General features: G+C 39.1%; 1 protein-coding gene and 1 long non-coding RNA gene across 2 annotated transcripts in view; one reads left to right on the top strand and one right to left on the bottom strand.

Annotated features, from left to right (window-relative positions):
• The window catches only part of LOC129350221 (uncharacterized), a 46,437-nt gene that overhangs the window by 5,936 nt on the left and 15,357 nt on the right, over window positions 1–25,144 (top strand). The window lies entirely within an intron of this gene.
• On the bottom strand, window positions 15,945–23,964 carry LOC111567695 (terminal nucleotidyltransferase 5A-like). Its single transcript, XM_023268971.3, has 3 exons — window positions 23,545–23,964; window positions 22,158–23,252; window positions 15,945–19,570 (listed from the first exon to the last, which is right to left on the bottom strand). The coding sequence occupies exons 2-3, from the start codon at window positions 22,623–22,625 to the stop codon at window positions 18,755–18,757; spliced, it is 1,284 nt and encodes a 427-aa protein (XP_023124739.1). The 5' UTR covers window positions 22,626–23,252; window positions 23,545–23,964; the 3' UTR covers window positions 15,945–18,754.

The raw sequence follows: 25,144 nt of genomic DNA, 5'->3' as shown, positions 1-25,144 counted from the left end.
GTAAACACAATAAAACACCTGCACGCTCGGCTCACGCAGGTTTTCCAGGTATGAAACCAGGAAACAGGAGCTTCTTTCACTTCTCACTGACAATAAAATGCGTTGTGTGGCTGTGAAATGAGCTTGCAAGCCTTACATAAATACGTTTTTAGCTGATTTTGGCTCTTTGGTGACAGATACTGTATATCTGCTGTCTCTCTCTCTCTCTCTCTCCAACAGTGATTTAAACGCAGCACTTAGCATTCTGGAGAGCTCACTTTATCCACTACTTCTTCATTATAAATGAGTGAGACAGTGTTTATAAAGCATTAGATTGAGCTCATTCCTGTTGAAAAGTGTACGAATAACAAGAGAATAGATGAAAAGTAGCCGCCCCAGATTGCTGTTTGGATTTGTGTTAGAGTATTAGAGAAAATCTGTGACACAAATGAGACACAAAATGACAAAAACAAGACACAGAATGATGCAAACGAAATACAAAATGACAAAAATGAGACACAAATTGACAAAAAACAAGACACAAGATGACACAAATGAATCACAAAATGACAACAACCACACAAAAAGTAATAAAAACAAGACATAAAAGGACACAAATGAGACACAAATGACAAAAACGAGACACAAAATGACAAAAATGATGCAGAAAGCAACAAAAACATTGTATTTGTATTAGAGAATTGGAACATCGTCTGTCAGAATTCCTCCTCTCATCGGCGTTTGATTGAAAACCCTGAAATGTCAGCTCTGTAGGAAACATCGGAGCGTCACCGCAGTCAGATCTCCTCTTCAGGGACGCGTTGTCGTGCTTTTCAGCCGACAGTTCCTGAGATGTGTTTGAGTTTGGACCAACGTGGTGCAGTTTTCAGCGTCCGGCTCTGATGCCAGCCACCACAGTTTGTCTCCCGTCTCCTTCCAGCAGTCACAGCTGGATTCTTCTGACCATGATCACAATGTTTTCCGAACTTCAGCGAAGACTTTTAGAGGCCAAACCACGTCCTAATCATGGGGGAGTATGAGAAAAGGCCATTGTGATTGATTTCTGCGATGATCAATGATGCGTGAAGTCATCGTTTGCATCGTTTGTGTGTTTTTAGGCAGTCCAGCACCACCAGACTTGCTAATTTTTAAGTGTTGCAATGACTGATTCATGCAGTTTTCACACCAGAAATGAAAGAAAAGACTTAATGTTTGAGAGAACAGCTGGTTTCAAGCTGTGAGGGAAGAAAAAGGAGGCCAACAGGACTTACACGATAAAGGTCCGTTTCCATTTCCAACAGCAGAAAACGCCTTCGACGTTGCATAAACACCCGTCAAGGTGGTTAGCATTAGCATGATAACATCTATAGTTGTATTATAGGCCCCTGAAGATTTGTTTTTCTAGTTTTTCCAGGATTAATATTAACCCTCTACGTCCCAAATCTCATCAGCAAGTTGGAAAAGAAAGTTTTTAGTGATATTTAATATTTCTAAAACTAGACAAAATGACTCAAACAACATAGAAAACAACAAAAACAAGGCACGAAATGACATAAACAAGACACAAAATGACATAAACAAGACACAAAATGACTCAAATGGCAAGAATAGCATAGACAACAACAAAAACAAGGCACAAAATGACAAAAATGGGACTCAAAAATGACAAAAACAACATGGAAAACAACAAAAACAAGGCACAAAATGACAAATGAGACACAAAATGGCAAAAACAACACAGAAAACAACAAAAACAGGACCCAAAATTACATAAATAAGACACAAAATGACACAAATGAGACTCAAAATGACAAAAAAATAGACAAAATGACAAAACAACACAGAAAACAACAAAAATGAGGCACAAACTTACACAAAAAGACAAAAACCAGACAAAATGCCAAAAACAACACACAAACACAACAAAAATAAGGCACAAAATTACACAAATGAGACACAAAATGATTTCCAACGGCAAAAACCGCCTTCAACATTGCATAAACAAACGTTAAGGTGGTTAGCATTAGAATGATAACATCTATAGTCGTCATTCTGTGTCTCATTTGTTTCATTTTGTGTCATTTTGTCTCATTTGTATCATTTTGTGTGTTGTTTTTGTCATTCTGTGTCTCATTTGTTTCATTTTGTGTCATTTTGTCTCATTTGTATCATTTTGTGTGTTGTTTTTGTCATTTTGTGTCTCATTTATCTTGTTTTGTGTCTTGTGTCATTTTGTGTCTCTGTGTCATTTTGTGTCTTTTTTTGTTGCTTTCTGTCTTGTTTTTGTCATTTTGTGTCTCATTTGTGTCATTTTGTCTCATTTGTGTTATTTTGTGTCTCATTTGTATATTTTATGTCTCATTTTTGTTATTTTGTGTCTTATTTGTGTCATTTTGTCTCATTTGTATCACTTTGTGTCTCATTTGTATCATTTTGTGTCTCATTTTGTGTCTCATTTGTATCATTTTGTGTCTCATTTGTCTCATTTTGTGTCTCATTTGTATCATTTTGTGTCTCGTTTGTGTCATCTGGTTGTTAATGTGTCATTTGTGAACACCGTCTTGCTGCAGCTGCTGACTTCTATGAAAAACCAGCAGCTGTATCGGTTTGTTGTAGTTTTTATTTCGTGACTGATCGCTCTAATAATGTTCCTGCCAGTAATTCCAGAGTTCTCCATCACACAGCCATTAAAACATTTCCCTCCCGTTACGGCGTTTTCCTGCACAGACGGCGGACAGCTTTCATAGGAAGCAGTAAATCATCTCCAGGTTCTGATCTATGACGCTCCCAGCTTTAACTTTCCGTTTCAGAGCTATACTTAGCCACCTGCAGGTGTGTTTAATGATGACTGTGATTACAGGCCAGGTGAGGCGAGGCGTGATGCTTTTTAACCAGGATGTGAGCGGCCTGTCTGCACCTTAAACACACATTTTCACCTGAACACACCCCGAGGGAAGCGCAAACACAAACTAGCACAAATTAGCACCTTGCTGATTTAAATTTAGCTCCAAACGAGCCCTTCACAGGGGATCGGAGCTGGAAATAAATGCCTCCTACACATCATACCCCTTATTTACAGAGTCACGGTTTTGTGCTGCGGTTGTTTGATAAAATGCTGAACTAACACAGTCGGTCATGCAGCGTTTCAGAAAATCAGTCGTATTAAATGCAGTCATTTGTGATATTTGAAGTCGAACACTAATAAAATTGTGAAGTTCTCAGCTACACACATTATATTTGTCAACCCTTTACTTAGATGAATATCAGACCATCTTTTATGACAAATTAATGCAGAAAACCAAGAAATTCCTAAAGGTTCACATATTTTTCTTGTCACTGCATGTCTGTCAAATCATGTATGAAAAGAACACTGACAAAAACAGATGCATTACCAGATCTGTAAAAATCTCTACATATTGCACTGAAGAGGTGAATGAGCAAAAACCCTGGAATAAAAGACAGTTTAAAACAGCTGATATTTATGCACAGACAAACGCTAAACTTGCCAAGAATATGATTGAATGTTGTTCAACACAATCAGGTTTTTTAAAGCAATAAAGTGAATTTGTTAGTTGGATTTCAATGTTAAGTCTTATGTAAAAAAGGGGAAAAAAGAAATTCATAATAAATTTAAATAACAAAAAAAGTAAATACAGTTATTTGCCATTATTTGAAAGAAAAAAAATGCAAATTAAGGATTGAAAAATTATCATTTTCAGCTTGTATTTTACAGATTTTTCCTGCAGCATTTTTTTTTAGATTTCCCTGTTTTTAAAAATTCCAAATATAATCACAGAAAAAAAGTATTAATTTACATGTTGACTCAAAAAAAATGAACAGAAAAATAAAACAAAACAGGTCAAAGCTGTAAATAATGCCACATCAAAGATCTTCTGTTCTTTAAGAATTCGTTCTTCTAAAGCATTTCTGACTGTGTTTAAATCCACAAAAAATATTATTTTACTGATGTTTGGGGTTTATTTGAAAAACAAATTAATTTAATCCATACATATACTTTTACAGATTTGACCTGTTTTGTTCAATTAGAGATAATATTTGATAAAAACACAGAAAAAAATATATATACAGTAATTATTTAGCAGCTCATTTAAGAAAAACTGCTGTTAATAACAAAAACTCTTTTAAAAGTGTGATTTTCCATTCTTGAAAAACACTTTCTTGCCTTAATTAATGTACAGATTTTCCCTGTTGTGTTAAATTACAGATAAAAGTATTAGTAGTAGTTTACATGTTGACAAAAAAAATGAAATAAAATAAATTAAAAAACAGGCTAAAACTGGACGGAATGTCCACATTAAAAAATTTATTTCTGCAGTTAGTAATGCTTTCTTTAACAACATGTACTAAATAAAATAAAATAAAATAAAATAAAATTATTTTTAAAATGCTTACTCACTGACAAAAAATAAATAAATCGCCATATCAGAAATCTGCATTTTTATATTTTTTTTCTTTAACAACGTGCTGAATAAAATGCCATTATTTTTCTGTGTTTAAATCAGATAAAATCATTATTTTACATGTTTTCTGGTATTTTCACAGTTTATGAATTTAGAATTTTTCTTATTTTTTTGTGTTTTTGTGGATTAAATGCAGAAAACATCTACAAAATACAGAGAAAACACTGTAGAACTCCAGTTCTAGTTTTATTTACAGTGTGTGAGGATGCTTGGCTGTGTTGTATCTGCTGAGCCTCTCCATTACAGTATTATGGGATGTAGCCCAGGAAAAGGCTTTTTATCGTGTTTACATGCTGGACGTGGATTAAGGTGTCGCCCTGAATCAAAGTGAGTCACCTTTAATCTCCACCCAGCAGGAACACAAACACTCTGAGCTCCAGGTAACTGCAGGTCACTGACCATCTCCAGGTCTCACCGCTTTCACCGACCTTTAATCTGAATCCTGACTCCACAAAACAACTCTAAAATGCTACGTTTCCTCACGTTTCCTTGGTTTTCTGTCATTAAAGCACACAAATGAAACGTTTCTTTAAATTACTTATGGCATTAAAACTGTGTCACGATGCACAGACGACAGATATGAGTTTCATTTACTTCTACAAGAGACTGAGAGGAAAATCAGAGCTACTGGATGAATAAAATAAATGCAGCATGACTCAGAACCAGCGCACAGAGGAGCAAAGCACAAAACGACACAACTGAGACACAAAATGACAAAAACAAGACAAAAACAGGACACAAAATGACACAAAATGACACAAATTGACAAAAACAAGACAAAAACAGGACACATAATGACACAAATGAGACATAAATTGACAAAAACAGGACAAAAGCAGGACACACAATGACACAAATGAGACACAAAATGACAAACGAGACACAAAATGACAAAAACAAGACAAAAACAGGACACAAAATGACACAAATGAGACACAAAATGACAAACGAGACACAAAATGACAAAAACAAGACAAAAACTGGACACAAAATGACACAAATGAGACACAAATTGACAAACGAGACACAAAATGACAAAAACAAGACAACACGATATGACAAAAAACACACAAAAAACAACTAAAACAAGACACAAAAAGACAGAAAATGACACAAATGAGACACAAAATGACAAAAACAACACAAAAAACAACCAAAACAAGACGTAAAAAGACACAAAATGAGACAAACAAGACACAAAATGACACAAATGAGAAACAAAATAACAAAAAACAACCAAAACAAGACACAAAAAGACACAAAATGATACAAATGAGACACAAAATGACACAAATGAGACACAAAATGACAAAAACAACACAGGAAGCAACAAAAATAAGACACGAAAAGACACAAAATGAGACAAATGAGACACAAAATGAGACAAACAAGACACAAAATAAAAACAAGACACAAAATGACACAACTGACACACAAAATGAGAAAAAAAGACAAAAAAACCATACAAAAGTACATAAATGAGACACAAAACTACATGAAAAAGACACAAAATGACACAAATGAGACAGAAAGCAGCATCTGGGTGGAATCCGTCGCAGCGTTGATGTTTTAATCTGAATTCTGACTTCATGAAACAACTCAAAACTGCAACATTTCCTCCCGTTCCCTTGGTTTTCTGTCATTAAAACTCACACTCTTGCTCTGCAGTGAATCTTGGGAAACATCCAAAGAAAGCATCGCTCTCCAAAGCGATGTTTCAGGTGCCAAGACAAACGCTGCGATAAGCTCCAGCTGCAGCCTGATAACAACTCAAGTGTTTTCACAATCACTCCACGACGGTTTGGTCCTGATTACAGCGAACATTAGGGGCGTTAATATTGAGCTTTTTGGCACTTTTAGCGGTTTGCTTGGTGAAAGTCAGACATCTGTGGAACCCTGGTGGGCCGGTTGGTGTGTTACTGACAGCAGCAGACCAGATGGTTCTTTGCAGGAGAGGAAAAGCAGAATTCTCATGGATTCTGTGGGTAAAATATAACTTTCTCTGAGGCTACAGCAGATTTGGAAACCAGTGAGAAGCTCCTCCTCCTGCAGTATGACAAGATTTTAACTCTAAAATATCATTTAAACCTTTAAAACTGCTTTCTGATTGGTGTTTCACTCTAGATCAAAGCTGCTAGGTTGCTACAAGTGGCTTAAATAATGGTTAATATTTCTGATTATTTATGACAGATTAAAAGACCCATGGACATTTTAAATAGAGAGGCACAAAATAAGACACAAACAAGACATAAAATGACACAAAGAAGACACAAAAACAACAAAAGCAAGAAACAAAATGACACAAACAAGGCACAAAATAACACAAATGAGACAAAATGAGACACAAAATGACACAAACAACACAAAAATGACTCAAATGAGATGCAAAATGACAAAAACAACACAAAAACAAGGTACAAAATGATGAAAACGAGACACAAAATGACATAAATTAGACAGAAAATGACAAAATGAGACAAAAACAACAAAAGAAGGTACAAAAGACACAAACCAGACTCAAAATGATACAAATGAGACACAAAATGAGTCATAAAATGGCACAAAGGAGACACAAAATGACATGAACAAGACTCGGACAACAAAACAAGACTCAAAATGTCACAAACAAGACACAAAATGACACAAATGAGACACAAAATGATAGAAAGGAGACACAAAATGACAAAAACAACATGAAAACAACATAAACAAGGTAGAAAATGACAAAAATGAGACATGTTTTTCAACATGTAAATTATTACATTATTCTGTGATTTTACCAGGTATTATCTGCAATTTGACAAAATATGCAAAGCTGTAAAATAAGTTATAAAAAACATTTAATGTGAAATTTGTTGGAAGATGTCTAGGAGTTTTCTGGAGACTTTTAATGTGAAAGGTTCTCCGTCGTTGACCTCTAACGGGGTTCATTCCTCTGAAAACAGTCGATCGTTCCTTCAGTCTGGATGTATTTCGCTGCTGTGTGTCTCTGGTTCTTCGTTTCTCTCCTCTCCAGCTGTTTCCACCAGCAGACAAACCCTCCAGATTATTGATAAATCTGATTTATTCTCAGCCTTCCCCTGCCAGAAAACTCCCCCGCTTTGAGTTGTTATTATTATTGTGTTGCCTAATAATCAAGAGGATTGAGTTGTTGCTTGTGGCTGCTCTCAGTAATCTCTAAAGCCAACAGATGTCTGAAGACGAGACGCCGACTCCGCTAACAGACACACACAGATGTGCACACGCACACTAACTTCTCACAGTCTGGTCTGGCCGTTGTTTGATTTACTCTCCGACCTCCGACCTCTGAGCTGGACGGACTCTGGTTGGTCTCCAGCGTATTTCTGCTGCTGCTTCGTTTTAGACAGTTTCTAAGTCATTTTGAACCAATTTTAGCTCAGCGTGTCATATAACTGCTTTTCTGTGCATGTAGATGGTCTGCAAACTTTAATTTTAGTCATTCTTGACAAGTTTTGAGACATTTTAGACAAATTTTTAGCTCTTCTTTACTTCATTATGTTATATAACTACTTTTTAAAAAATCTTAAAGGTCTGCAAATTTTAATTTCACTCATTCTTTAGCCTTTTTGGACAAATTTTGTTATACTTAGACATTTTTTGAGTCATTTTCAACCAATTTTAGGTCTCATTTCCTTCAGTGTGTCATATAACTGCTTTACTGTGCATGTTAAAGGTCCGAAAACTTTAATTTCAGTCATTCTTGACAAGTTTTGAGTCATTATTGGCTAATTTGGTTTCATTTTAGACATTTTTTGAGTCATTTTGAATAAATTTTAGCTCAGTATGTCATATAACTAGTTTTTTGTGCATGTTAAAGGTCTGAAAATTTAAATTTTAGCCTTTTTGGACAAATTTTGTTTCATTTTAGACATATTTTGAGTCATTTTGAACCATTTTTCACTCATTTTGGATCAGTTTTTGTCAGAGGTGGAGAGTAAGGAACACATTAAAGAGTCCATATTCTTTTATTTGGTTCCCTCTTTTCCTACAGTATTTTATTAAAATTGCTTTTCTGTGCATGTTGCAGGTCTGAAAATTTTAAGTTTTGAGTCATTATGGATTAATTTTGTTGCATTTTAGACATTTTTTTCAATAATTTTTTAACTAATTATAGCTCATTTTAAATTTTTGTCGGTGGCGGACAGTAGAAAGTTAGCAGGGAACACTTTAAAGAGCCAATATTCTTTAATATGGTTCCTCTTTTTCCTTCCGTGAGTTATAGATCTGCTTTTTTGTACACTCCAAAGTTAGTCATTCTCTGCAACAGTGAACTTCTTACTTGCCTGAAACACCTGGTTTTAAGTCCAGGTTTTTCTTCTGTTACTTAATGACATCACTATGTAACATTTGCATCATACCAGCCTAGCAGCTAGGCTTGCAAAAAGCTTCAAAAAGCATAAAAATGACATGCAAAATGTGCCAGAATGTATGTGTAATTCCAACAAATCACATTATTGATTTTTAGTCATTTTTAGTCACTTCAACAATTATCGAGTCATTTTAGACAAATTTTGTTTTATTTGAGGCATTTTTTAAGTAACTTTGAATGCATTTTTACTCAGTTTGCGTAAGTTTTTGTTGGCAGTGGACAGTAGAAAGTTAGCAGGGAACATATTAAAGAGCCATATTCTTCAATTTGGTTCCTCCTTTTCCTTCAGTGAGTTATATATCTGCTTTTTTGTGCCACATACACTCCAAAGTGAGTCATTCTCTACAAGAGAAAACTTCTTACTTGTCTGAAACATCTGGTTTTAAGTCCAGGTTTTTCTTCTGTAACTTAATGGCATCACTGTGTAACATTTGCGTAAAAAGCTTCAAAAAGCATAGAAATGACATGCAAAATATGGAAGAAGTAATAAAGTTTTTTTGTATGAAATTCTCTAAAATCACGTTATGCATTTTGATTGGAAGAGCCAGAATGTTATTATTCTTATATTTGATCATTTATTAGGGATAATTTTTTAAAATGGATCATTGAGAACCAACAAAATTCTCTTTTTCCACCTTAAAAACTCATAAAATATCTCAGTCTGTGCTGTATTTAACTATATTATGTGTGATTTTATTAGAATTTAAGTTCATTTGGATGCAGAACAACATCAGACAAACAGACTGATGATGGGCATATTTAAATTTACTTAATACAAAAGGAATAGAATAAAACAGAAATACTTTTTGATCCCCAAAGGAGGGATTCTGTTGTTACAGGATCAAGCAGAAAGTCACCAAAAACAAACAAACAAGCAGAAATGTCATGTTTTTATGTGCACATTTTGAAAAACTGTTAAAATCTGCACCTAAATCCTTCAAATGAAGTGTTCTCGACGAAAACCTCCCGTCAGCATGAAAACTCGTGATTTCGCCGCTTTACGAGCTGCAAAGTGACCTCTCGGCATTGTTCATTTCCCATTTAATTAACGAAAGATGGCAACAGCGACGTGACTCCGGCCGACCTCTGCCTGTGAAAAAGACCCACACATGAGCCTGAGAGCAGCGCCAGGGAGGCTGGTGTTCATTAAAGCGCTAAACGGTCGCATTAAATCAGCCGAAAAGACGTTTTCACTCTGAGAATCTCTCCATAACAAGCTAACTCATGCGGTTAAACAACAATATGGAATTGTTCTCACACTGAAAACTGAATAAAGTGGCTCAGATTTGACCGAACTTCCATCTTTGACTCACATTATTATTATTTTATTGAGAAATTTATAGCCTCTGAGGACACTAACTAATGGTTAGGAGTTCTTTTTTAGCCCCAACTTGGTTTTTTTAGTAGCACCATGTCTTAAATTGAGCTTTTTATAATAATCTGGGGATGTTCAACCTCCATACATCTATTTTTAACAATATCTATTCTGTATTTTTACAATTTCTTGCTTTTAATAAGTAAAAAAATGACTAAAATCTCACTCATGGCTCCAGCTAGATTTTTTTTTGTTCTAATAACATCCTGAGAAAGTTCTGCAAAGTTCTAGTAATGTTTTAATGCTCATGTTCTTCTTAAAGTTAGGATAACGATCTCTAATCCTAAAAAAGTTTTTTGATGACATTACTAGAACTTTATGCTCAAACATTCTTTTTCAAAACATTATTTTGAGAAAATTCTTCCACTGATATGACATTTTGGAATATTTTAGAATGCAAAAACACCCCAAAACTACAAATATTGCAAACAGAATCCTCTGACACACCTGGTTTTAAGTCCAGGTTTTTCTACCGTTACTTAACGACATCACTATGTAACATTTGCATAGTACCAGCCTGTTGGTTAGGCCTGCAAAAAGCTTCAAAAAACATAGAAATTGTATGCAAAATGTGCCAGAATTTATGTGCAATTCCAATAAATCACATTATGCATTTTTTCTGAAGGATCCAGAACACTATTATTCTTATATTTGATCATTTAATGAGCATAATTTCAAAAAAGAAAGATAATTGTCTTTTTCCACCTTAAATGCTCATAAAATATCTCACTCTGTGCTGTATTTAACTATACTGTGTGTGATTTTACTAGAATTGAAGTTCATTTGGGTGCAGAACTAAAAGAAATGTAATATTTAAAAAGAGGAAATTCAAATGTCCTGTAAACGGCGGTGCAATATGTGAAAAAAAGAGTTGATTTAAGCACATTGTCCTTTTTAAAATCCTAAAATGGAAAGGCTAAACTGGAGATTTGCGTAGAGGCAGGCACATTATAATAATCATGGAGCTTCTGTTTTCTGGTTCTTGAAAAGAAGAACAAGGTACTTTGGTTTCCTTTAACTGAAGCTCAAAGGATTCACAGAAGTCTGTCAAATGACGTGTCATCTTTGATGTCTATAAACTGGTTTTTTATTCAAATGCGGGCCTTTAAATGTAGAAATATGTTGCTGTTTTGCCCTGAAACCACACTGCAAATTCCCGTTTAACCTCTGGCTGCCATCGATCTTCCATTTCCAGCATGAGTCGGTGCGTGGAGAGCGAAAAAACAAAGCAGCGAGCCGATACTTACAGTCTCAGATCCTCCTGGACTCGAAGAAACGACTAAATCTGCAATAAATAAATCTGTCGGCGCTGGCTCTGGGAGATAAATCACAGAGAATTCTTCTTCATTCTTCTCTGATGGCTCCTCCTAAAGTCACAGCTGTGGTATTTTAACCAAACATCGGTCTTATCTTTGAAGGTGATCCTTCACTTTGGGTTTCTGAACACATGTTGGATCCCCGGCAATCACATGAACCCAAATGTGGGGTTAATGAGGTCACTCAGTGAGGATTATACCGTATTAAAGCAATAATTTGTGATTTTACTGACTTCTACATTAAGGAATTAGCACCTTTTTGATTTCTGGATGGTAAATATGACGCTAAAACAGTTTAACATTGCATTTACACAAAAAAACAAGAAGAAACAAGCAACTTGTCCATTTAAGTCTTCCTTCAAATCACCTCTAAGTCTCATTAAATCTTAAATATCAGCGTAAATCATTGTTTCTGATTATGTGTGATTAATCAGATGTCCCATTTAGCTCTAAACTAGGCTTAAAAATTGTAGCTATTTAAACCACTTTTCGCCCCAAACACCTCTTTATAACACATTTTATTTGTCCCAAAAAACTGTAAATATCCAAGATGCATTTATATTATCTATATATTAGACTATATTATTAACTTATTTTATATTGTGTAAAAACAACTTGAATCACCATTTTTTCAATGACACGGCTAAGTTTTAGCCCAATAATACATATTCTCATCACCAAACCAACTACAAATATCCAGAGATGCACCTTTTAACAAATATGAAATAATAAATTAATTAATATAAAAAATTTGCTCTAGTTAGTTAAATAAATTCTGGATGAGATTAGAGTGAATTATAAACATAATTTGCCTAGCTAGCTAGTTGTTTTGTAATTTTTACAAACATCTACAGTGTTTAAACCTGATTTTAACACTTTTAGCCCAATCAGTCTATTGATTTGATTGATTTATTACACTGATTTAGCACAAAACAACTTTTTTTAAATGTAAGATGCACAACTAGCATCCAAATATTGTTAAAGTACTTTGAACTGCTGTTTCTAGAGGGAACGAGCACATAAAGGCAATTATTGGCATCTAGATTTTTACACATCTATACATGAATTATTCTCTTGTCTTATTGTGTGTTAAATATAGAGCTGTGTTCTTCTCTGGCTGTCTGATATAAACAGTTTAAGCCACCTGAGTTTGTGTTTTAACTGCGAAGCTGCTAATTAGCTCATTAGCTTAAGTTCAGTGTCGGCGTCGCAGCTTTGATCCCTGCTTGGGCTGATGCTGGAACAACAACTAGGTGTGATCTGGACTTCTAATGAACTTTAAACCAAATTTGAGCTTGATATACCAAACATTTAGGCATCTTTTGGATTTGTAGTAAGTGGAGCTTATATCTGGTTACCTTCCGACGGTGCTAGGCTAGTTGTTTCACTTTGTTTCTAGTCTTTTTGCAAAGCTTAGCTAACCAGCTACAGGTGTTAACTTCATATTTACAGTAAGGACATGAGAGTGGAAGTAGTCTTCTAATGTGAAAGTTGGGTTCTACTGGATAAGAGATGGTCTGGACATGCAATCAAGAAATTCGGACACTGTTTGTGTTGTGTGTTGCATGTAGCGTGTCACGGTCATAAATATCGCTCCTCACCTGCCGTACTCAACAAAATTGACATCCAGCAACATGTTCTTCTTCTCCAAAATGAAAGTTCTGAAACAGTTTAGGAGATTTAATGCTTGAGGTATTTATAAAGCAGGACTTTCCTTGAGTGTTACAAGAGTTGCAGGAGCGCTGGGAGCAGAGCACCACTGCACTAGGACACTACTTTGACAGTGATGGTGACTAAATTTAAATTTTCCCAGAATCTTTTGATAACAACTCACAAAATAAGTTAAAGAGTCACTGTTTTGACACTGTTTAGGAGTTTCTGTGCCCAACATATATGGTTCTGTTTACAGAACAGAACTTTGAAGGAGTTTTACAAGCCTTACAGGAGCACTGGGAGCAGAGTATCACTGCACAAGGAGACTGATTTGATGGAGATGATGGCCAAAACCAAATTCAAATCAGGCTTTTGGTTTTTTTTGCAGTTTGTTTTAGCAGCAACAACACAATCATCACTTTCCACTCACATTTCTCACCAAAATTGTCTCCTGGAAACTTCTTCCTCTTCCCCAAAATGACCCTGAGTTGAAGTGTTGCTGTTTTGACACAGTTTTGGAGTTTAAGTTCATTACAGATAGTTCTTGAGATATTTGGACTTTCAGGGGACATCACAGGTGTTGCAGGAGCACTGGGAGTAGAGAATTAACCACAACATTTAAAACTGTCCCCTCAATTTGTTTAAAATATAGTAATTTAGGTTCCTAAACACACACAGCAGCTGCACTCCATGTTGCAGGAGCACTGGGAGCAGAGCAAAACTGTACAAGGAGATACATTAACTAAACTTAAAGCTCAAATTGACATTTCTTAAACTTAATATTTAGATTAATCAGGTCAACCTGTGTGATGTACAATATTATAGGTTGTTAAAAACACACAGCAGCTGCACTCCATGTAGGCAGTCTAGGAACTTTTTGATCACACCTCATACTGTCAGACGGTTTCAGAAATGTTTATGCTCTCTGAAGACTCCATTAAAACACTAACAGACTTCCTAAGCCGACTGTGTTACGGGGTTTAGATCTTTTCCTTGTTGTGCAACACATTCAATGCCTCAATCCCTTCTTCTCAGTTCCCTTTAAGCTCTTGATAAGGAAGTGGACTGTTTTTTTTCTTTTCGGGCCTTTCCAGCGAGAGTGACCTGAAAGACAGCAGGAGGAGATGAGGCCGGTATGTGTTACAGGACAATAGCCGCTAAATCCCCCCACGGCAGCCACACCGGAGCTTTGCGTACATGTCCACAGAGGGAGGCTAATCAGCTTTCAGCAGATGGGCTAATGTCCTTACTGTGGCTGAGAGGGGGGCCTATATTTAGCGTCCACTCTCTCCCTCTTAGCGGGGATAACACTGGCCCCGTTCTCCTCTCTGGAGCTCATCTCCCAGCAATAAAAGTGAGGAAAATGGTTTAAAAAATAAAAAATACAGTGGAGAGAAAATAAGCAGAGTGACAGAAACAGAACAAAGAAAGTAAAGAAAAAAAGATGAAAGAGCTCATGGAAGAAGGAATATTTTTCCCAGCGTCAGCAGGGAAAGTGACATCTGGAGGCCGAGGCTTCCGGGCATTAGAGCGCTGCAGACCTGGAGCCAATCTACTCTGAGAGTTACCATGTGTTCCCTGGAGACCAGGGCTCTGCTGGTAGTTCGGGTCCGTTCGTGGCTCGGCATTTACCCGGGCTAATGAGGTTGGCACCGACGGCGGCCGCTGACGCTCGATCATGACGTCTCGCGGAGGGGAAATCCTTCACGTTCAGCTGTCACTCGCTGGCAGTAAAAGTGCAGGAGGCTTTGGAGGGGCACCTCCGAACGTTGACCTAATGAGGACTCTTCCCTCTGGGCACCCAATCCAAACGCCAGAGCGGTTTACCTCGGCTAAACCAGGACTCAGCAAGGTGAAAGAAACACCATGTTACCCTGGCTGGCAGCCAATAAAACATGTTCAGTGCAGCAGGTTTTGTTCTCTGACTGCAATAATCCTGTAACCTGCTGCAACCTTGTCCTGTTTTCTTTATTCCTGAAGTGAATGAATGAGGACAAAATGCCTTCAAGCTGCATGAAAAATGCTCAAAATTGATCATTTGGTGTACAGTTCTGTCGCGTCCAGATCAATTAGTTGGTCTCATCTGACCAAATTCTCATTGTTTGGAGAACCTCAAGTGTTATTTTCATGTGGAGAAAAGTCAAACTTTTAAGGATTCATCTTTTTTTTGCTAAAACTAGAAACTTCATGTTATTGTAGTCAGTAAAACATTATATGTGCAGCAAGTTTTGTTCTCTGACTCTGAAACTACAAACGTGAGGATAAAATGCATTTTAGCTGCATGAAAAATATATATATATAAAATTTGGTGTCCAGATCAATTAGTTTGTCTCCTTGGACGAAATTCTCATTGTTTGGACAATCTCAGGTGTTACTTTCATGAAGAAAAGTTCAACCTGAAAGAATGAATCCATTATTTTTTGCTAAAACATCTTTTGTGCAGCAGGTTTTGCAAAATGCATGCAATCTGCTGCAACCTTCTGGTGTTTTTTTTTTTTCTCTTGCAGTGCATAAAATGGATAAAATGCCTTTAAGATGCACGAAAAATGCCAAAAAAATATAGTTCTGTAGCGTCCAGATTGATTAGTTGGTCTCATTTGACCAGATTCTCACTGTTTGGACAATCTCAGGTGTTATTTTCACGAGGAGGGAAGCTTAGTGGAACAGACTAAAACTCGGCTCAACCAGAAACATGTCATTGTGGCTGGAGGTGTGAGTGTTAGAACAGCAACAACAAAAAAACTCTCCTCTGTTGGTGTTTCTCGCTTTTAATCATCAAGTTGGTCAACTTGAACACAATCATCAGATCAACAAATCCGTGTCCGAAACCGGGACTGCGGTTAAAAACACTGAGGAACAGTGAAACAATCTCATTAGAGCAACAGAAATCCATAAGAAAACAGCTCAGAGCACACAGACGGCCGACAGCAGAGGGTCTCCACTGAGCCACCGCGCTGCTCTTCATCAGCCAGAACACAACAAACAAACAACAAACAAACAAATACTCTTAGATCAACGATTCGGCTTCTACCCAACACAAACTGTACAAAAATAGAAGATCGATAGAAAAATAGGAGATCTGAAGAAGATGCTGCGCGTTCAAAGCTGATAAATTTTACATCTCGTCGCCAAGTTCTACTGGCCCCGACTGGTTTTTATCGCCGCTCAGAAATCCACGTGATCGGTATTCGTCTGTACATTTTTGAAAAGTATTTCCTGGAGGAGACACACTGAGAACAGCTGAGAGGATTAAACAGGAACAATCATCTGTGGTGCAGCAGGTTTTCTTCTCTTATTTACTCTCACAGTGCAAACAGGATAAAATGCCTTCAAGCTGCAGGAAAAATGCTCAGAAATGATGATTTGGTGTCTGGTTCTGTAGCATCCAGATCGATTAGACGGTCGATGTGATCCGATCTGCTTAAATTCTCATTGTTTGGATGATGTCAGGGGCTACTTTCATGAGGAGTAAAGTCCTGAACACTTTTCTAGGATGAATCTGTTGTTTTTTTATTTCACTCAACTTCAAACCAGCTGACTCCGTGTTGAAGCTGCGTTTTGTTCAAACAAGCCAAGTGTTAACTTTGCAAACGGCAGTTTTTTTAATGTTAAATCATCCAAAAACTGCACTCTTTGAAGGTTATTTTGTTGGGTCGCCAGTTTTATTTTCAGAAATCGGATGAATTTGTGCAGCTGTTCTGCTCAGAATCAGGTTTAAATGATTTATTATGCTGCAAATATCAGCTTTCAATGTTGATTTTGAATTTATTTAAGCTAACAAGGCTGCAGGAAGCACACGGGGCCATTTTTGTCTTTGTCATTTTCTTTGGTCAATTAACCCTCTAATTAAACTCATTCTGTACATGCACAGTTCATCATCTCTGTATTCTGCACGTGCACATTGCTGATTTTGAAACTTCTTTTGTTCCTTTCCAGTGTAATTTCTAAAAACCAACCACCTCCGTTACACACTGAATGTTTCTCTCTGTTTTGCAAGTTAAAGGTTCCCTGTAGAGTTTTTTTTCTTGCCTTTCGTATGAGGAAACACATTCAGCAGTTTGCTAATTCTCTGCTGCTGTGTCGAAGAACCACCCAGCGACTTGCTGAGTAACTCCGAATGCAAACACTGCTTCTTGTTTGCTCGGAGGGAAAAACTCCACAGGGTTCCTGTCAGCGCAGCTCTATCCTGCTGGAGATGTCAAATCTGCTAATTGATTGTCTTTTTGTTGGATTTATGATTAGATTGGAGTTTTAGTTGCCTGTTTGTGGACTCATTCAGCAAAAAAACAACAAAAAAAGCAAAAAGACATCAGTTTTTGGTTCTTTCTTGCAGCCAAACTTCTTTCTTTTCTTTCAAATCTAATTATAAGCATTTTAGTTTCACCCACCTCCCCCCCCCCGCCTCCACCCGCTTCTACAGATGATGAGATTACGCTGTTACTTCCTCTTTGGTAATCAGGATGTGTACTCGTCCAACGAGGTCGGCCGATAAGAGTCTTCGACTATAACTAGCTAAACCCTCCGTACATTCACTACCGCCTCGGTCAAACTCGACAGCCCTCTAAAGAGTCACAAAAACAGCTCTTCCCTTTAGGCTTCATCTAGGCACTTTGAAGAACATTATTCCTGGACAGAAATAAAGCATGCATTGTTTGGTTGTTTGTTTTTTGCTCTCAGAGTTCAGAAAAGCATGAATATCAAAGTAGATCTTTGGATTTGTAAACAGTATCCAGTTCCTCTTTTTTGCATTGCCTGTGAACACACACTTTAGCACACATTAGCACACGTTAGCACACATTAGCACACATTCAAACACACATTCAGACACATTAGCTCACATTCACACACATTAGCTCACATTAGCACTCATTAGCACACATTAGCACACGCATTAGCACACATTAACAAACATTAGCTGACATTAGCACACTTTCAAACACACATTCAGACACATTAGCTCACATTCACACACATTAGCTCACATTAGCACTCATTAGCACACATTAGCACACACATTAGCACACATTAACAAACATTAGCTGACATTAGCACACATTGAAACACACATTCACACACATTAGCTCACATTCACACACATTAGCTCACATTAGCACACATTCACACACATTAGCTCACATTAGCACTCATTAGCACACATTAGCACACACCTTAGCACACATTAACACACATTAGCAAACATTTGCACACATTAGCTCACATTAGCACACATTCACACACACATTCGCACACATTCTCACACATTAGCACACATTCTCACACACTAGCTCCCATTAGCAAACATTAGCACAAATGTTAGCACACTTAGCACCCATTAGCACACATTCACACAGTGCACATGGGAAGTATCTGAATGAGTCTTCTTGTGTGTCCTCTGCTACTCTTTGTGGCTGTATGTGAAGATGTTCAAACTGTCGGTTCGGTCCAACTTCCAGATTGGCCTCTTCCTGCTGTGAAACCAGAACCCAGCTGGTCTCATCCGGGTTCCCTTCCTTAATGTTGCCTCCCGTGTTTCCTCGCCTCATTTATGAGATAAAACTGTTCAGTTACAGGGCAGCCAGGTGGCGTACATGGGATGCTGCGACAGGTTGAGGTACTGCTGAGGCGGCGACGGCGGACACGAGTACACCGGCTGCACCTGCGCCACGTAATAGTTGCTGAAGTTGCTGTCCGACACGTATGGCGCCGGCTGGTAGAAGCAGGTGACGTTGGCAGCGTTGGGGATGGCGTTCTGCTCGGCCAGGACCCGCAGGGCGAGCGAGGAGATGAGGCTGAGCGTCTGGCGCCTCTCGTGGCCCATCAGGCACACGGTGCTCTCCTGCACCACGTCGTACAGCGTGGCCAGGTAGTCGTACTTCCTGTCCTCCAGGCCCACGAAGTGGTTCTGCAGGTACGACTCCAGCTTCCGTCGCTGCTCGCCCACGTCGGGGAAGTCTATGAAGAAGCGCGAGCACATGTAGCGCTGCAGCAGCTTCATCTCGCCGTCCGACGCCGCGCGGAAACCCCGGACCAGCAGGTGGCAGTATTTCAGCAGGCCGCCGCCCCGGATCTCCTCGGGGCTCCGCGTGCAGATGAGGCGCCGGCGGAGGTGGTCGAGGGCGGTGGGGAAGTCGCCGTAGACACTCTCGCCCAGGATGGTGGGGTGGAAGGTGGCGGCCATCGGGTGCTCCGAGCACTCGTAGAAGAGCAGCAGCGAGTCCAGGCGGATCTGGAAGGAGTCCACACTGAACTCAAACTGCCGCCGCAGCGAGTCCACGAACTTCAGCTCCACGTTTTTGCCGCGGTTGTTGGAGAGCGAGATGAGGCTCCAGCGGTCCGAGTCATTGCACACCTTCACCATCTTCTGAACGTACGCCTCCTGAGGACAAACACAGACAAACAGGATGTGAAGTTCAACCTTTTAGGTTTTAGGCCAAGGAATGGCAGGTTTATGTGATGATCAGCATACATATGTCTGTCTGTCTGTCTGTCTGTCCGTCTGTCTGTTAGCAACATTACTCAAAAACAGATTTGGATGAAATTTTCAGGGAAGGTCAGAAATGACACAAGGACCAAGTGATTAGATTTTGGCAGTGATGCAGCTTATAGTCTGGATCCACAGATTTTTGTATCATTGCCAGATTGTGGCACGGCGTCACTGTTACTTAGTGACATCACTGTGTAACATTTGCATAAAAAGCTTCAAAAAACATAGAAATGAAATGTAAAATGTGCAGGAAGTGATGCAATATTCATACGAAATTCTCTAAAATTACGTTATGCATTCTGTTTGAAAGAGCCAGAACATTAGTATTAGTCTGCCAAGGAACGCGGTGGAGTCATGTGATGATCAGCGTACATTTGTCCGTCAGTCGGTCTGTCTGTTAGCATCATTACTCAAAAACAGAATAATGGATTTGGATGAAATTTTCAGGGAAGGTCAGAAATGACACAAGGAACAATTGATTAAATTGTGGGGGGGTTTCTGAGTCCCATCAATTCCCGGCGCCCGCTACATATTTAGGTCACGCAATTCAGTATCCGTACATAACATACACATGTATAACACACAGCTGTGCTCAGTGCAGGGTCATTTAGTTTGTGGATACAACTATATTAAATGGACACATTCTATGTTGTCGCGATTTCTGTCACAAATTTTTTCAAGATTTCAGCCGTCGGAAATGATACGGAAATGAACGACTGAGCAGCCTTGGAGTACTGCGCTCTGTTTTTCACTAAAAGTGTGAATTGGCTCAACCAGATACATCATATTATTGTGGCCAGTAAAACATCTTTTGTGCGGCAGGTTTTGTTCTCTGACTCTGGCTGCAAAATGCATGAAATCTGTTGCAACTTTATACAGTTTCTTTACTCCTAAAGTGCATAAATGAGGATAAAATGCCTTTAAGATGCATGAAAAATGTCAAAAATATAGTTCTGTAGCATCCAGATCAATTCGTTGATCTCATCTGACCAAATTCTCATTGTTTGGACAATCCCAGGTGTTATTTTCATGAGGAGAAAAGTTGAACCTTTAAGGATGAATCCATTTTTTTTTTTTTTTGCTAAAACTGTGACTTGGTTCAACCACAAACATCATGTTATTGTGGTCAATTAAACATCTTCTGTGCAGCAGGTTTTGTTCTCTAAATTGAACTACAAAATATGTGAAATCTGTTGCAACTCTGTACTGTTTGTTTACATAAATGAGGATAATTTGCCTTTAAGCTGCACGAAAGATATGAAAAAATTATAATTTGCCATCCAGATGGATTAGTTGGTCTCATCTCTGTTTGGACAACCTCTAGTGTTGTTTTCATGATGAGAAAAGTTTGGCCTTTTAGGATTCATCCACTATTTTTTGCTAAAACTGTGATTGTGGCCAACAGAACAACTTTCATGCAGCAGGTTTTTGCAAAATGCATGCAATATGTTGGAACTTTGTCCTGTTGTTTTTATTCCTACAGGGAATAAAATGGATCGGATCTTCTGAAAAACAGAAAAACGTCATCTTCATCTGCAAAAAATCCTATTTTTGCAAGGTGCATTAGTGACTTTTTCTATTTTCCATAGTTTTAAAAAAATGCTCTCATAATATTACATGGATAGAATATGTAAGACAACAATAAGACACTAAAATATATATTATAATAATGTCTTACTGTTGTTGCACAACCTCGAAGTCCAAAACATGGTTGGAACAGGGAGTTAGCAACTAGCTTGACCCACTTTATTAGTGATAATTATCCTATTAAAAATGCTATATTTTCATTTATGCATCCAGTGGAGCTTAGAAAAGCTGGTGCAGCACAATAAGGATCTAAATCATTTGAAAACTTGCACATTAATTCTGATTTTAAAGACGACTAAACCCCAGATTTCCCTTTTTTCTGTCCTACTCAGGCCTCCTGCCTTCATGAATCAACTCCTCCTCCTTTACTTTCCTCCCTTTTTTCACAGCTGTAATATAATTTTACTTCACTTTTTTCTTCCCCCTGCTCCCCATGTGTTGGTGGTTTGGGAATAATTGCCCTCTGGGTCTTAGGAGGGGATTAAAAACCAGCCTCGGTTCGATCAGGTTTCAGAAAACTCCACATTAGCGTTGTTTGTCTGCAGATATAAATCAGAGTTTGGTCTGTTGTTGGGGACGTTTTGCTGATCACATCTGTCCCAGGGCCATCAGCTGCCCTGCTAGTCCTTGGTATCCAGGTAACTGAGGCCCGACTGATTAATGTAGCTCTGACTCCAATTGGATTAGACTGAATCCTCTTTGAATTGGAAACCAGCCTTTTTACTTTTTGAGTGGCTGCATGTCTGGAGGGAAATGTCGTTTCAGATGCAGGACAAAAGTGTCATTATGATAAGTATGAGAAGTAAAAGTAGGTGGAATTAAAAGAGGAGTAATGCAGGAAAGTTTTCTGCTCTACAGGTTCACATCTAAACTGTTTGTGTTTCATTTCTACCTTTAAGGTCACTGGTGTGATCTTCTCCTTATTCACTCCCTCCGGCAGGAAGTCCAGCAGAGAGTCCAGGACGATATCTTTCACAATCTGGAACTCCATCTCTCCTTTCAGCTCCGCGCAGAATATTAGGTCCAGATCCTTCCATCCCAGCCCGCTGTCTTCGTGCAGCACGTAGCTGGCCGCGGATCCGTTCAGGCGCACCTCCCGGACGTGTATCCGCTTCTCCTCCATGCGGCTCCGGACCACCTTGACGATGTCCCGCGGCTTCACCTCCAGAGTGGGGAAGCTCCAGCGGCCGTGGATCGGGATGGAGCCGGTGAGGATGGCGTCCAGCCGCTGCACTTGCTCCCAGTTGAGCACGCTGAGGCTGATGCTCTCGCTGTCCGTCCCGCTCCCGTCCATGTCGAGAAGAGGCGGCGGGCGGGAGGATGAGAAACTTTCCGCGAACTCCGGCTGGAGCTGCGGCATCAGCTGGCGGCTCCGCTCAGTGGAATCGACCCTTCAGGGCTGAACTCGATCATAACAACACGATGCTGGAAACGTCTGTACGCATGACGGAAAGAACGAGCTGGGCGGTGTTGTCCTACTTCTTACATAAAGTCTGCAACCCAGACAGATTCAGTTCAGGAGCTGCATCCACTGCGCGCTGCGTCTGCTGGAAGTCAACCGGTGGCTCCTCTCTCTGTCAGCTTCTTAGTTTGACCCAGACACCCACCCAAGCATCCATTTCATCCGAGAAAACCTCCTCATCCGCCGCTCTTTAACTTCTCTCCTCTTTGGCTCACTTTTACGCACAGATCACCACGCGTAAAAACAACTTTACGCATCGCTTAAAAACACCTCCGCGCCCTTCCTGTGCACACCTACTTTCTGGAAGCGGCGTTCGGCTGCTTTATCCTTTACATTTTGCCCGTCTGTGGCCCGCTGGTTGCTGCGCGTTGCTGCAGACTTCCCCTGCTGCACATCTGCTGGAGACGTTGTGAACCGAAGCGCTTCCCGTCTGAGGAGCGCTGGGGGCGGGGTCGCTTTGATTGACAGCTGACACCTACTAATAGCTGCCCCACAGCGGCTGCGGGGCTGAAGACCGAGGCGTGGCTGAAGAAAAGGAAGAAGAGAGAAGAAGTCAGACTGGCCTCTGACCCACAAGCGAAACTTTTATCTGCACTTCTTCTTCTGGGAAAAAAAAGCTTTTACGCACCATCTTTTTTTTCTCCAAAGATGCAGCCACCAAACACTTGTCTCTAATTGTGTTTTATCAGTACATTCACATCGTTTTAGCTTCATTTCAACTTTTTTTTAGTCAAGCAATGTCTGAGGAATGATGGTAGAAGGCCCTAAATTCTCTAAACTTTCTACAAAATGAATTAAAGTTCATTTTTTCACTCACATATCAGAGTTGAGATCATTCTGGTCAATCACAGGTGAGGCTGAGGGTTCACATGATCGCCCTCTACAGGTGGAAAAATCCCCATGCAACTTCGTTCATTTTCCTCAAAACTTACAGACAAAATGTGCAAATGTGCAAATACCAGACTTACATGTGCATGTAATGTAATAATTGCACCTTAAATGCTTCATAAAGAGCTCATGTGTGCAGCTAGCATCCCTGGTAGGTGAGTTGTAAGCTGTGGGTCGGTATGTAGGCTACAGGCCACCGTCACTGCAGGGTTAGTTGTCATGGAGAATCCATCAGCGCAGAGCTTGGCGCGTAGATCTGCGTCACTGCAGATGAGCCCATAAACCAGCTTATGGCAGATTAGCCTCTATGTGCCGTGACACACGCGTGCACGGAGACGCGCCGGCCAGCATGCCTCGCATCCAAGCACAGTTACCTGGAAGCTCTGAGTGTGAGCAGCGCCGCAAAAACACCCAAAGAAACGGGAAGGTTGAGTTTAGCAAAGCAGAAGCAGAAAAACATGAAAATATTTACAGTCTGAGCTGCACAGGAAGTAGAAATATGGGTCAGTTCTAGTGATGTCTGATATCGGCTTTTTTGCCGATAACCGATATGCCGATATTGTTCAACTCTCAATTTCTAATACCGATATCAACGATACCGATATATGGTATCTATTTAACTCATTTTAGGTAACATCACTTATCTCCTGCCATGGAATTAACACATCATGCCTGATTTTATTGTGATGCCTCATTGGATGCATTTTTAACTGAAACAAGGCTTTCAAATGTAAACATCGTCTGTGCAAAATAAGAAAATGACTTCAACTTAAGTTATGGAAAAAATACCATATTTATCCATTATCTATACACCGCTTAATCCTCATTAGGGTCATGGGGGTCTGGAGTCTATCCCAGCTGATTTAGGGTGAAGGTAGGAGACACCTGGACAGGTAACAGTCTATCACAGCACATAGAGACAAACAATCACACCTACAGACAATTTAGACTCACCAGTTAACCTCAGCATGTTTTTGGACTGTGGGAGGAAGCTGGAGAAAAGCCACGGATGCACAGGAAGAACATGGAAACTCCATGCAGAAATATCCTGGGAAGGCCGGGACACGAACCAGGGATCTTCTAGCTGCAAGGTGACAGTGATAACCACCAAGCCACTGTGCAGCCCCTGCTGTATATTTGTTGTTTTGTGTATCGTTTTTGTCTTTTTGTGTTTTTGTCTCCCTTGTGTTGTTTGTTTATTTTTCTTTTTTGTCATTTTGTTTCTCGCTTTTGTAATTTTTTGTCTTGTTTTAGTCGTTTGTCCATTTTTGTCATTGCTTTGTAACTTTTTGGCACATTTTTTTTGTCTCATTTTTGTTTTGTTTCATGTCGTTTGTCTCATTTTTTGTTGTTTCGTGTCTCACTTTTGTAATATTTTCTTGTTTTTGTTGTTTTTTTGTCTTTTTTTTGTTTGACTTTTGTCATTTTTTTCTCACTTTGTAACTTTTTTGTCAAATTTTTTGTCACACTCTCCCTCTCTCCCTCCCTCTATGAAACAGTGAAATCCATCCAATATTTTATCGGGTTTC

This window comes from Amphiprion ocellaris, chromosome 12 (assembly GCF_022539595.1).
Source record: "Amphiprion ocellaris isolate individual 3 ecotype Okinawa chromosome 12, ASM2253959v1, whole genome shotgun sequence".
Classification (NCBI taxonomy): domain Eukaryota; kingdom Metazoa; phylum Chordata; class Actinopteri; family Pomacentridae; genus Amphiprion; species Amphiprion ocellaris.
Note: the sequence above shows the minus strand (reverse complement) of the source record. Positions and strands in the feature narration are given on the sequence as shown.